The sequence below is a fragment of the Neopelma chrysocephalum genome, unplaced genomic scaffold (assembly GCF_003984885.1).
Source record: "Neopelma chrysocephalum unplaced genomic scaffold, ASM398488v2 Primary Assembly neopelma1_81, whole genome shotgun sequence".
Taxonomy (NCBI): domain Eukaryota; kingdom Metazoa; phylum Chordata; class Aves; order Passeriformes; family Pipridae; genus Neopelma; species Neopelma chrysocephalum.
Genome location: NW_020897743.1, coordinates 3,591,511 through 3,605,516, shown reverse-complemented (window position 1 = coordinate 3,605,516; position 14,006 = coordinate 3,591,511). Strand labels below are relative to the sequence as shown.

The 14,006-nt window shown below is 53.2% G+C and overlaps 1 protein-coding gene across 3 annotated transcripts in view; it reads right to left on the bottom strand.

Moving 5' to 3' along the window:
* Positions 1 to 680: 680 nt before the first annotated feature.
* Positions 681 to 14,006, bottom strand: part of FRMPD3 (FERM and PDZ domain containing 3) — a 57,921-nt gene continuing 44,595 nt past the window's right edge. For all 3 annotated transcript variants that reach the window (XM_027690597.1, XM_027690599.1, XM_027690598.1), the window contains 3 exons: positions 11,094 to 11,238; positions 5,891 to 6,715; positions 681 to 5,072 (listed from right to left, as the gene is read on the bottom strand). In XM_027690597.1, the coding sequence (XP_027546398.1) occupies positions 2,206 to 5,072; positions 5,891 to 6,715; positions 11,094 to 11,238 (3,837 nt within the window). In that variant the 3' untranslated portion in view covers positions 681 to 2,205. The remainder of the gene's footprint in view (positions 5,073 to 5,890; positions 6,716 to 11,093; positions 11,239 to 14,006) is intronic.

Here is a 14,006-nt window from a genome sequence, read left to right as displayed (position 1 = left end):
TCTCTCTGATGGTCACGGTGAAAGGAAATAGGAGAGGGTTTGGGCAGAGCCTTGGAGGCAGGAACCTGACCTCTAGAGAATGGTGTGAAAGAGGTTTCCTCTCAGCTGCTAGCCCAGCTTCTGGCTTGCAATGGTCAAAGATCAGTCTGGGTTCCTTGCAGGGTCTCTAGCATGGATACAGCCATCCAGAAGAGGAAGGGGAACACAGAATTGTTTAGGTTGGAAAAGATCTCTAAGATCATTGAGTCCAACCGTTCCCCCAGCACTGCCAAGCCCACCACTAAACCATGTACCCAAGGGCCACAACTACACATCTTTTCAATCACCATCCACAGATGGTGATTCCACTACTTCCCTGGGCAGCCTGTCCCAAAAACCCTGACCACCCTTTCAGTGAGGAAATTTTTCCTAATATCCAATCTAAACCTCCCCTGGCACAACTTGAGGCTGTTTCCTCTTGTCCTGTCACTTGTTGCCTGGGAGCAGAGCCCGAGCCCCACCTGACTACAACCAGGGAGTTGTAGAGAGTGAGAAGGTCCCCCTTGAGCCTCCTTTTCTCCAGGCTAAACACTCCCAGCTCTCTCAGCTGCTCCTCATCAGACTTGTGCTCCAGTCCCTTCCCCAGCTCCGTTTCCTTCTCTGGACACGCTCCAGCCCCTCAATGTCCTTCTTGTTGTGAGGGGCCCAAAACTGAACCCAGGATTCGAGGGGCCTCCCCAGTGCCCAGCACAGGGGACAGTCACTGCCCTGGTCCTGCTGCCACACTGTTGCTGGCACAGGCCAGGTGCCCTTGGCCTCCTTGCCCCCCTGGGCACACACTGGCTCATGTTCAGGTGCTGTGCACCAGCACCTCCAGCTTCTTTCCCCACGGGCACTTTCCAGCCACTCTGCCCCAGCCTGGAGCTGCAGGGGGTTGTTGTGACCCAAGGGCAGGACCTGACACTTGTCCTGGCTGAACCTCATCCAGCTGGCCTCAGCCCATGGATCCAGCCTGTCCAGATCCCTCTGCAGAGCCTTCCTGCCCTCCAGCAGATCAACACTCCTGCCCAACCTGGTGTCATCTGCAAACTGACTGAGGGTGCCCTCAATCCCCTTGTCCAGATCATTGATAAAGGTGTTAAACAGGACTGGCCCCAACACTGAACCCTGGGATAGCACTAGTGACTGGTCCCAGCTGGATTTAACTCCATTCCCCACCACTCCCTGGGCCCAGCCATCCAGCCAGTTTCTCCAGGAGAATCCTGTGGGACACAGTGTCAAAGGCTTTACTAAAGTCTAGGCACACAACATTCACAGTCTCTCCTTCACCCACTAACTGATTTTCCCTGTCATAAAAGGAGACCAGGCTGGTCAAGCAGCACTTGCCTTTCACAAACCCAAGCTGGCTGGGCCTGATCCCTTGTTGTCCTGTACATGCCATGTGATGGCACTCAGAACGATCTGCTGCATGACCTTCTCATCACCGAGGTCAGACTGACAGGCCTGTAGTTCCCTGGACCCTCCCTACTTGCAGGCATTAAGCCCATGCCTTTTGCACAGGCAGTACCTAGAGCACTGGTGCCTAAGCTGTGACAGTAGAGCCTAGTAGGGTGACCTAGCTCTGTCCCAGGATCATGGCATCCTGCCTGTGCTAGGACTAGTTCCCAAGCCCTAGCATAGCAGCAGGGACTTTCACCCCTGCTGTATCCCTGTGGATCCCTTCTGCTGCTAATGACGTCGTATTTGTGGGCCAGGAAGATCCTGGAGGCAGAAGAGCTGTTTACGTGGCAAGACACTGGTTTGGCTCCACACTACCCAAGTGAAGCCAGGAGATTTCAGCTCAGCTCCTGATAACTCACTGGCCCACCACAATCTGTGACAAAGGTCTTTGCACCAGTGAGGCCCAGAACCCCATGGAACCAAATTAGTGTGGAGATGGGGCAGCTGTGCCTCCCAAGTACCATCACCGACAAGGCCAGCGCAGGAGAACAAGCAAAGAAGCTGCTTGAGCCCCCTGATGAGCTGATTTGCACAGCATGAATTCGCCCTTCAAAACCACCACCACCACCACCACCATCCATCCTGCAGAGATCAAAAAGTGTCTTGGCTACTGCAGACTCCGGTGGATGTGGGGCTGCAGACACACATCCTCACCAGACCTGTGAGACTGGAGAACCGTCAGCACACGGCCTGGCACACGCTGGCTTGCTGGTCTTCACAGCTGGCTTACTTATTGATCAGCGTCTTTAGAGAGCGTGTCAGCGTGCTCATGACAGTGGCAACCGTGGCTGACTGGCGGGCGAGCTGCTCCACGGTCTGCTGGTGGCTCAGCATCCTGGCTGTGGACTCCTCCGCAGCCTTCAGGAGGAAGGTGTAGTTTCTCACCACCTCCTCCACCTTCGTCAGCAGCTCTTGGCGCTGGGACTCCGAGCGCACGACGTACACCAGCCTCACAAAGGTCTCGATGAGGCTGCTTAGCACCTGGAAGCTGCTCGTGATGGCAGAGAGCATGTGGGAAGGGCTCTTGTCCACGGCTGCGACGCGGCGGCAGGACGCCCGAAACTCCTTGAACTTGAGGGCGAGCTCTTGCTTGTACTCAGCCAGCTGGGAGATGTAGGGTTTGCAGTCCCGGACATCAGGGCTCAGCACACATTGCCTCAGGATAGTCAGGAGCTCATTGGTGTCCAGCTGCACTTGCAGAAACCCGTTGGGAAAGCTGTAGGCGTGGCCTCGAAGGGTGTTGATCTTTGCCAAGCTCCCCTCAAAACTGGAGGTCCTTAAATCTATTTCCTGGGTCTGACTGTCATTGGGACTGCTGCAGGCTGTTGCATCTAGGACCTGGAGAGTCCTGCTCATGACTGGGACCATCTGATTGTCCAGCTTCATTCCCGGGAGTATCTGCATGGGGATGGAATAGGACAGCTCATCCTTTTCACTCCCATCATCTGCAACATCACATTTCCTGTAGTAGAAGCAGTACCGGATGGAGCAGCACTTCTCGTCCTCCGTGTCTTCATCCCGCAGCTCAGCAGGACTTGGGTACATCTCCTCCTGGACAGAGAACACTCCTGAAGCCTTCTGGTTCTTTTTATCCTGTGCTATCTGGACGTAGGAGGGGTCGGCCACTGCAGAGGCTTCCAGGATTTTGCTCTTCAGAACAGGACAGATGATGCTGGGCTCAGGCTCTTTCTGGAGGCCTTTCTGCTTGGTTGTATAGATGTTCTGGTAGATGTCAGAGGACAAGGATGTCCTATCAGTCTTATCTATTTCACTGACACTGTAGCGACGCAAGAGCTTTCTGTAGTGCGGTGCTCCCATGCACTCCCCTGGGGAAGTGCACGTTGCCAGACAGGACACGCCGTTCTCTGGATCTGACCGGTAGTCTCTGGACTCTAAACTTGTGGATCGTATCCGTTTGCCTTTGGAAGGGCTGCTCATGCTTGTCAGCCTAATGGCTTCTACTTGCTTCTGGTCATCTGCAACTTTATCCCTCCCTCTCCTCTCCAGTTCTGGTATCACCAACTGATTCGGGGGTGGCCTCATTCCCCTGCAAATCCTCTTGCAGTCACAGCTGCGCCTCTGCTCCCTGGACATCCCCGGGACTTTTTGCACAGGACTGCTCCTTAGCTGGCAGCTGCAGCGCCCAGGAGCAGGTGGGTGCAGATACTCCTGTGGTGGGAGGTCACCTTTGCTCTTTGGCTTGAGCAGCTCTTCAAGGAATTCCAGCTCATACTGCTTCACCTTCTGCAGCTGGGCCTGCCGCTCGTCCGTCTCCTTCTTCAGCCGGGTCGGAAACGTTGCAGAGAACAGCTTCCTGAACCTGAAGGGAGCTTTTGGGGCTTTGGGTTTAGCTGGGACGTCAGCATCTTGTTGGGTCACCTCCAGTACTTTTTCTACTTTTTTAGAAGGCACAGTGCTAATCTGCAGGCTCTCAGATCTGGGCATCAGCTGGATTGGCCCTTTGGCTTCCTCACTGGTGCTCCTGAAAATGCCACCAGGTGATGGAGAGTGCGCTTTGCCGCTCTCAGCTTTTAAGATTTTGGCTGAACTTTCCTGTTGCACTTTCTGTCCTGGGTTTGAAGGAGCTGTGTGTTTCTGCAAGACGAGGCTCGCGGCTTCCCCACCTGCCTTCTGCCCTGTCTCTGCGCTTGCAGCTTTTCCTGGAACATCTTTACTCACTTTTTGCTGGTAGCTTTTAGAGGCAAAAGTCTTACTGGATGTCATTTCCTCACCTGCTGAGGCGAGGTGGAAAGCTTCAGCCTGACTGCCGTGAGCTTCTTTAGGACTTGGAGAGACTTCACAGTGCTGCTGCTGAGAGAGTTGCTGCTGCTGCTGCTGACAGTTGCATAATGTCTCTGCAGTTTGTGGACCTCCTTTAAGTGTCAAAGGCTTGCTGCTGGCTAATGCACAGCTGCTGGTACCATTCACATTCTGGTCCTCTTTTAAGGCTGATACCACTTGGGGAACTGAGGCTTTTGCATTTGCCACTTGCTGCAGAGCAGCTGAGATGATGGCTGGAGTTACACAGCTTTTTTGATCCAGGAGGAGCTTGGAGCTTGGCTGCACCTCTTTGGGCACCTTCTCTTGTAGATCCTGTGACTGCTCCCTGCTCAGGGCTGCTGTGGGATGCAGAGATACCTCAAAGGCAGCTTTTGTGTGGTCTGCACCTTTGCTTTCAGTGCTTGGCACTGGAGCGCCCTTGTTCTGCTCACTGAGCTGGGGGGTCAGCCCTGGCTGGAGAGCTGAGGTGTAGCTCTGCTCAGCATGTTGCTGCTCCTGTTTGCTCTTGCAGCTGGTGAGGCCAGGACTTTGGGGAGAGGAAGCTGGCTTCACTGAAGGGTTTGGCTCCTGGCGGCTCAGGGGGTAGGGTGAGGTGAGAACAGCCTGGGCAGCACAGCCCTGGATTCGGAAAGGCAAGTCCTTCCTGGCCAGGAGGTTTTCTTTGTTGATGTGTTGCGTGAGGAAGTAGGCTGCGTTCTGATGCTGCTTCATAGCAGAGACCATCTCCGAGACATCGGTGAGCTCCGAGGAGTTCGTCTCATGGCCAGAGTCCAAGGAGGACTCGGGAGTGATGGCAGCCAGGACAATGAGACCTGAGGAGGGACACAAAGAAAACCCCACAACAAACCTCACAGCACCCCTGTGTGGAGGAGAGGGGAACTCCAGGTGGCAGGAAGGTCCCAGGAATGCAGGACACATCATCCCATCGGAGAAACTTTCGTGACTTTTCACTAGTAAGAGTTAATGCTTTTAAGTGAGGTCACTTTTCAGCACTGAGCTGTCTTGCTAGATAAATTCAGTGAGAGCTCCTGGCCCAGGAAAAGGTTCTGGGAAGTTTTCTAGTGTCACTGGAAACACTGGATCACCCTACAGGGGCCTGTCTGGTACCAGAAGGAAAATCAGGCAACAGCTACTCTGCCATAGTCAGTAGGGCAACCAAGGCAGGGAGAGGGACAAAAGACTGTGATGCCAGCAGGCTGGTCCCAGAGTCAGCCATCTGACAGCAGGTTTGCCCTGTGAAGGGCTCACACCTGCAAAACCCATGGGAACCTGCAAAGACTGACGGCCAGAGGTACCAGCTGAGTGGGGTCACAGTGGGGAGGAACTCATGTTCACAGTACTGGTTTGTTAGTGACTCACTCCAGCATTGTGGCATGTGGACCACGGCAGATATGGGATAACCAAGAGACTCCTTCAGCCACTGTCAGGGAGAGGAGTCCCACCTCAGCTTCTTAGAAATCTTCTGAGCAGCAGCTTGGCTGCTCCTGCTAGAGCCTGTTGCCACAACTTAGTTTTTACTAGAAGCTGCTCCACAGTCACTTATAGGATGGGAGAAGGAGACTAAAGGGAAGGACATACAATAGGAAAGAAAGGCTATAGGGGAAAAAGGGAGTCACAGCCACTGAAATACCTGCTGTCTGCTGTGGTGGGGGATGCGGGCAATCCTCTGAAGCAGCCAGGGCTTCCAGTGCCTGCAGGGTGGACACCAGGGCATCATCCAGCTCTTGGGCGTGGTCCCGGACCGTCCGTGGTTGCACGCTGTCTATCAGCGTGACAGGGATCTCGTCGTAGAGGATGCCACAGAGGTGCCGGCCCTGCTCCTGGCTCTGGGCAGCTGCCGCCCGGCGCTTGGGGTCATCCTCGTCCGAGCTGTTGTCTCGGAAGCCAGGAGGAGGGGCGGCGATGGCAGGGAGCAGGGACGTCGTCTCGTCTTCTTCCTCATCGTTCCCGGGAGGGGGAAGCGACATCAAGTCCACCATGTTGTCCCGGGTGGTGCCAGGCTTGCCCCCCATGCATGAGGCCAGCCGGCTCTTGATTTTGGCTTGGCAGGACTCGCAGTAGAAGTGCGAGGCGTCGCTCCGCAGGTGGGTGTCTATGGTGTGTGCCCTGGCCCTGCTCGCGTGCCTGTCTTGGTCAAGGCCATCCGGGTCGTACTCGTTGGCCGCCCCGTTGTAGCCTTGGCCAGAGCTTTTGGAAGTGGGGTCAGATTTGGTCCTGGGACGAGTTTCCTCAAAAAAAATCAGGTTTTCATTGATATCCGTCCCGCTCTCTCTTTCCTTCCTCTGCTCTCGCATGTGCAGGTAGCAAAAGCGGATGAGCTCCGAGTCAGAAGCCCTGGTGGCGGAAGCCCCGGCTGCTCCGCTGACAGTGGCAGAGCCACCCACCAACCCGTTCTCTTTCTTTCCCACGTGCCCTGCCCCGGCAGGCCGGTGGAAGTTGTGTGCGTTGATGTAATCTAAACCAAAAGCACAACAGCAATGTTAGCAGCAGCACCCGGGAGAAGGAAAAACAGCATGGGGAAGCTCCTGCTCACCCTGGAGAAGCACCCATGTAGTCTCTGCCCTCCATTCCCCAGCAGGCTGGGCTGCAGTGGGACACGTGTGTACCCTGCAGCACAGCCAGGCCACCTTCCAAAAACCTCCAGGAATGAGGGAGAAGAAATGTCCTGCACGTACAGACCATAGAATTATCAAATGGTTTGGGTTGGAAGGGATATTTCAAGGCCATCTAGTCCAGTCCCCCTGCAACGGGCAGGGACATCTTCAACTAGATCAGGTTGTTAAGAGCCCTGTCCAACCTGACCTTGAATGTTTCCAGTGTGTGGGTCTCTCAAGAGGAAAGGGATAAGCCTGAAAGATACCATGTGTGACCACCAAGAGCAGGAGGGAACTGCTGACACTGGAGAAAAGTGACCTTCTGGCTCTGAGATATCAACCCCTCCCTACAATAAGAAGAGAAGGGAAGACATGGAAGAGGCAGAAGGGAGAGGAACATACAGAGATTTACAGGGTGCATGTGGAAGGTGGCCAGCTCAAAAAAAGCCCACATGGTATTGAAAGAGCTGACTTGCCTTTCTTTCCCTAAATGAATAAATCTGGATTCCCATTAAACAATCTCATTAAAAGAGTTGTTAAAGTGTGTTAGTGAGGCCCTTAGGTGTGGCTGGGCTGCAGTGATGGTGGAGGCCAGAAGAGCCTAGAGGGTGGCTGGACAGGATTTAGGAGCCAGCAAAAGCCCTGTGACACACTAAGGTAGCATGCCACCTGCTCGTGGGGTTTGCTCCATTATCTCCAAAATTATTACATGCTATAGAGTTTAATTATATAAATTTTATAAAGCAAAATATTATGACATTTATGATAAAAGAGTATTGACTTTAAAGCTTTTTCTTTTTGATGAGGAATTAGATCAATGCCACCATGGACCAGCACAACTCATCAGTGCCCTTTTACAGACAGCTTTGAGGCATCAGAAATACTGTTCTATTCCTTCCTCTCCATCTCCCCGCCCATCTCTTTTCCAGACTAACCACGGCAAATTCCTTTAACCTTTCCCAACAGGTCTGTTTCCCAAATGTCTCAAGCTTTCTTACTGCTCCAGGCAGGGCTCTATCCCTGTTAGCTACCTGGGAAAATGCCTTGTATCTGTGCTGCATGGCAGCAGCAGGGACAGGAAGCAAGATGCCAGTAGGTTGCTGGGGGCAGAGCTGGGCAGAGCCAGAGGAGGGCTGGCCAGCACATCCAACACTGACACAGGGACACAGGTGCCACATCACTGATCCACCAGCCACATCCAGAGGGCAGCAGGAGCAGCCTGGCTGCATGCACCAACAAGGACCTTCAGCCTCAGTCTGCCAGCTCACTAGCTATATGGCAAGAAGGAATTGTCAAAATTTTTGCCTAACATTGGCCAGACCAAGCAGTGCTCCTCAGGAGGTTGCTAAATGTGGTGCAGTATTGCCTTTTGGGGAGGCATCCAATGTAGTTTGGCTGTGTTTAAGTGACAGACACACCCCCAGCCCCTTGTCCCTTGCTGCCCACGATCCATGTGTTATTTCTGTCTGGCTGATGGCTACTGGATCAGGCTGCCTCTGAAAGAGCCCGCTGCTCTTGCTGTGAAGCATCTCCCTGTGACAGCCTGCCCTGCTCTCTTGGGCATGGGAAGTGGCTGAAATACTGCTTGGCCAGTAGTCCAGCCCTCAGGAGAGGCATCTGTCTGCATTGCAGGTTGAACTGTGCAGCTGTGCTGAGAACAGCTGCCAGGGGATGCAGGTTCTGTCTTACCAAGGATAAATTAAATCAAACAAATCCTAATTAAATTCATTAGCTCAACAAATTGGACAATTTGTCTCCCCAAACACACATTTGTATTATACTGTTCATCACCTGCAGTGCTAAAATCCCCACTCAACCCAAAGTCTCTTTCATTTGTGGCCATGCCAGTGCTCGGAAATGCTGTGTAGGGGAACACATGAGGGGACATGTGGGATGTGGCAGGGTGACATGGGCTGAGGCAGAGGCTTTCCCAAATCCAGACACTTCCAATGGATCACGTCCATGCCCCACTGGCTGCTCATGATGAGCCAGGGCCTGTTGCTGAATGGGGCCAAGCCCCTCAAATCCATAATCCAGCTGCTGGATGCTCGGGGGTAAAAGTTCCTGAGAAAGAGCTGAGAGAGCAATTAAGGGCAGAGAGCTGCTTGGCTGACAATGGCTCCCGGTGGGAGTGGGGGAAAGAAGGGGCAGGGACAACGAGGGCAAGGCTCTGGCATATGGCTCCGCAGGGAAATGCAGAGAGATGGATCTAACTGACAACACTGGGACAGCCTGTGCATTTCTAAAAATGTCTGCAGTTCAGCAGGAGGTTTTAATGGGCCTCAGGGAAGATGGATGTGCTCCTCTTCTAGGTAAAAGCATGGGCCAAGGCTTGATTTTACATTTAAGATTCTGGCACTGCCTGCCTGCAGCCTGGGAAGTCAACCGTCTGGGCTAACTTAGTTCATCCCAGTGGGGCTTTCTTATCACTCCTGCAAGGATGTGCTAATGATCAGCAGTCTCTGCTCCCTGTGATCCGCCCAGCTCCTGACAGCTCAGCCTGCAGCCCTTTGAGACCAGAACTGTGAGCAGACTTTTCCCAATACACACTAAATTGAATCCTTCTGAAGGACGCCTGAGCAGCTGGGCTGAGCGTGCAGGGTCTGCAGGGAAACTGCTCCACTCCACTGCTCACAGAGGTTTTCACTGCACCTCTGAGGATAGAACAGGCCATCCAGGGAGGGGCTGGCTCAGACTCATTGCTCCACTGCTGTCCTACCCAGACTGTGACTCCCCCTTACCCTCAGAGTGACATTGGCTTCTTGAGACTGTCAAGAAAAGGGCAAAGGCAGAGGTTTGGACCATACCCATGAAGGAAAATCTCCCCAAGAAAAAATCCTGGCTATTGTCATCATTGCTAGAGTGTGGAAAAACACCACTTGCACCCTGTGGGTGCCACCAGCCTCCTTCCAAGCCCTTGGGTATGTTCTGGGATGCTCTCCCCACCCTCTGACTCCCCACAGCCATGTGCCCCATGCGTCCCAGTAGCCCATGTCAGGGTGACATGAGCCAGGGAAGGACCACTCTGATGATGGCCAGTTAAGTTGGAAACACCCTCTGCTCACAGCAAAATGTGCCTAAATATGTTCCCGTAGAACACCCAGAGCAGGGAACACAGTGACAGCTCAACCAGAGCCACAGGGGAAGAAGGAAAAGGAAAACTGTGCTTATACTTACACCATCATCCAGGCCTTTGCCTGGATTCACTGAGGTTGCTGCAGGTGCTTTCCTGATGCCTCTTGTGAGGGTGTCCTCCCACATGTGCTGAGTCTGTGTCCAGGTGCCAAGTCCTCTCCCAGGGACCCTGCTAACTCTCTGCACTCCTCCCACCTCCCCAAGCCAATCACCCCTTGAGGAGGGAATTTTGACACTGCCAGCTAAACTAAAAACTTGTCTGAAGCTGCAGCTTCACTTGGGAGGTCTTGGGGCAACCTTCCATAGAGCTCTGGGTTGGTATTTTACCTATAATTTGTATTTCCCTATACAAAACACATCTGATGTGAACACCTGCATGGAACAGCAGCATGGCTGGCCCTTGTTTGAAATCACTCTTGAGAATCACTGATCTTTCCTGAGGGTGACTCACACCTGTAATCCATCCTCAAGGAACAGCATTGGTGCCTGTCAGGACAGAACCTTCTGCTGTGCCCAGACCAGCCTTCTGCTCCTTGCATCCGGCTGAAAAGCTGGGACACCAAAGTTGCCTTCCTGATTTGGGAAATCAGCAGAGCATCCATGCTTGCAGAGCTGCCCATGCAGCTCAGACCCCTGGGATGAAGGCAGCAGTATCCAAAGGCAGCAGGAATGCAGTCCAATGAGTGTATACCCTCACGTAGGTCCCTGGAGCTGGGATGCCATCCAAGGAGTGTGTGCTGCATCCCTGCGGCAGTACACAGGCTGTTCTGTGAGGATCCAGCATTTAGCTGGCAGCATTACGGGTCTTCTCAAACAGCACCTCCTGGATCTGCTCCAGGAGTTGCCAGAACAACACTCGCAGCGAGTGTTTATGGCTTGAGCTGACACCGCAAGCCAGAACTTATCCAAAGTGAGGACTTGTGTCCCTGCTCCTTGCTTTCTGGTTAAAAGGGAGGCTGCTCATTCTCAGGGTGAATGGGAGCAGAGGGGAGATGCCAGAGAAACCCTTCACCTTCCTAATGCTGCAGAGCCCTGGGTGGAGGGAGGAGAGGGAGGGGAAGGCTGGGGAAGGGGCTCGCACAGAAAGCAGAGGCTGAAACGTACCTGCCTTGATAATCTGAGGTGGGGGTGGCTGGCTGGGGGCCCTGGACAGGATCATCTTCTTGGAGTCCACCAGCAGACGGCAGTAGCCTGCGATGAGGCAGGCAAAGTTGGTGGCTTCAGGCCACTCCATCAGCAACACCAGCGGCTGGAAGGCAAGAGAGGCAAAGCTCGTGAGGGCCACGAGGCTCAGCTGACAGGGAGCAGAGCTCCACAGGGGCTGCACTGGGGCCCAGCACTGGTGTGAATGCTGAGCTGCTGGCACTTTCAGCACTTGCACAGGAAAAAACCAGCCAGGTGCACGTCCTTGCTCCAGCCCACCCAAGAAATGACTGTGCACAAGAAAGTGCCTCGCTGCAGCTGTGATTCCTGCTTGCTGACTCCCCTGAGGATGAGGAAAGAGCTGGAGCCCCACTGGGCACAGGCTGTGCGTGGCAGAGCCCCCACACAACTGCCTTCTGATCATTTGTCTGCCTGTCAATGCTCTAAGCCTACCTGCAAGCACCAGTTTAACCTTGGGAGCTCAGGGAGTTTGTGGAGTCTCCAGCTGCCAGAACCCCTGTTCCACTGCAGGCACCACGTCTCCCCCCCATAAACTAAGACATCTGCTTCCAGCAAGATGCCAAAGGGGCCAAGACCCATTACAGGCTCCCCCAGCTACCACTCCGTGCCTGTGGATCTTATTTAAATCTATCCCTTTGGAAAATTAAATTTGTGCTTGGCAGCAGATGGTGTCTTCTCTTTTAGGAGAGCGTTTATTCGCATGCTAAAAAAGATCTTTGCTCTAAAGAGAAATAAAAATCAGACATGATCTGTGTGACACGTCACCTCACGGCACAGTCAAGCAGCAGACAGCACAACTCCCTGACTCCCAGCTTGTCCCAAGGAGAAGACGAGCTATCCTGGGGAAGCTGTTGGGATGGGATTCACTCTTACCCATCCAGTGAGGTCTCCTATGCACTGCTGGGACCCCACACAGCTCTGTCGAGTGGTCCACGCTCGGCCTGAGCCCCCAGCACTGCTCAAGGCAGACCCATGAGATGGAAAAAAAATTTGACAGTGCCTTCAATGAAGTTATGGCAAGGCAGCTCCTGCCCTCATCTACCCCTTACACAAAGCACCCCTACCCAAAGGACCTTTGTACCCCATTATAGGGCTTATCTGAGGCAGCTGGGGGACGTTTAGCTGCTGTGCCTCAGGCTGCCCCTCCTGCCATGCCTGGTCTCTTGCACACTGACAGCCCTCCAGGACTCTGAGGAACTCATTTACCACATTCAGGGCACACCAAGCCTGTTTTAAAAACCACTTAAGCCTACGCAGTGTGAAAAGCATTAAAGCTATTTTGGTTTTCTTGTTTTATAACCACAGGAGGTTCCTGGTACCCACTGGCCAGTTCTGTGCTCTGCTCAATATTTGCTTTTTTAAGCCACCAAGCCGATTCTGGCAGAGGAAGACCCGCCTTAGGCCAGCACATCACACTCTGGACCATGCAGTGCTATAAACTTGGGTGTGAAGCCATCAGCCCTGGGCAGAGCTGCATGTGATCCCCAAGCCACGCCAGCCCCTGGCAGGGGCAGATTTTCCCTTGGGCCAGGGTAAAAAAGTTCCCTCTTTGGCTGTTGTGCAGGAAGAGAAAGGAAAAGAAATAACTTGATGTGGAAGAGAAAGAGCCTGACAGGTGAATGTCCCCTGCTGAGAGGCTCTGCCACTGCCCACTTGACAAGGCTCTTTCTGCATCTTGGAAAATAAACCTGAGATGACACAGATCAAAGGGAAAGTATCAAGATAGAAAGAGTAGTGAAGAGATTCTCCACATAGCTTGAAGGAGGCAGGCGTGCAGTGGTGAGGGGGGTGACACCTCCTAGCCCAGCTCCAATCTTGATATAAGTGATGAAAGGAAACCATGTGTTCCATTTCTGTGTCTGAAGCACCCTTAAAACAAGTGTCTTGGCTAAGCTTTCCTGTTTTTTTTCAAGCCATCTATTGAATGGAGAGATATTTGTGCATTTTCCCCCCTCTGTTTTGTGGCAGCCGAGGGTTGGAGTGCAACAGTGAGGAAGGGAACAAACCCCGGCGGGAGGGAGGCAATGGCTGATAAACATCCACTACCAGGAGAATAAACAAAGAGGCCAAGGTGGGTTGAGAATTCCCTTTCAAAAGGAAAATTAGGAGATAGTTTCCACCATGTGTGAGTCCCACGCCAGAGATTCACAGCCAGCTCTTGGGGACACCAAGGCAGGGTGGCACAGAGTTGTGGACCCTCAGTGCCTCCCTGTCAGCACTCACAGTCCAGCCCACAGTGCAGCCCCAGTACCCCAGCTGGGTACCTTTGTCTCTGAGACCCATTCCCAGCTTTGCTCAGCTTCCTCTGCTTCAGGATTTTTCCCACCCATCCAGAGATGGGACTGTAGGTTCTTGCTGGCAAGAAGCAGCCCCTGGATCAGTCCTCCTGAGGGTGACAGGACTGAGGTACAACCACCCTGACTGTAGTTTCTTGCCTACAAGTGAAACACAAGCACCAAGGTGCTGTGACCTCCCTACCAGGTGTCCAAGCAAGTCCAGCCTCCAGAACAGCTTCCAGCAATCAGTGCTTGGCATGCTGGGGTTAACTGTGGCACTCTGCTCTGAAAAACAGGGATCTTAATACTGATTAGCATTACAGCTTAGAATGGGGTCTTAGAAATGATTACTCTCACATCTTGACACGGAAGCTGCATGAAAGTTCTTCTCTAATTGTTAAGCATTCAAATATTGTTATTAGGGATTAAACCACTTAAGCTGCAGCACTCTGGTGATCTCCACATGGCCTGGGAGCCCACACTGACGGGGCTCCGTGTCCTGCTGATGGATTATGGGCTGTTTACATAGACACTGAACGTGAGCAAAGCTATTTCAGTCAGGCTGTGCATCTCCCCT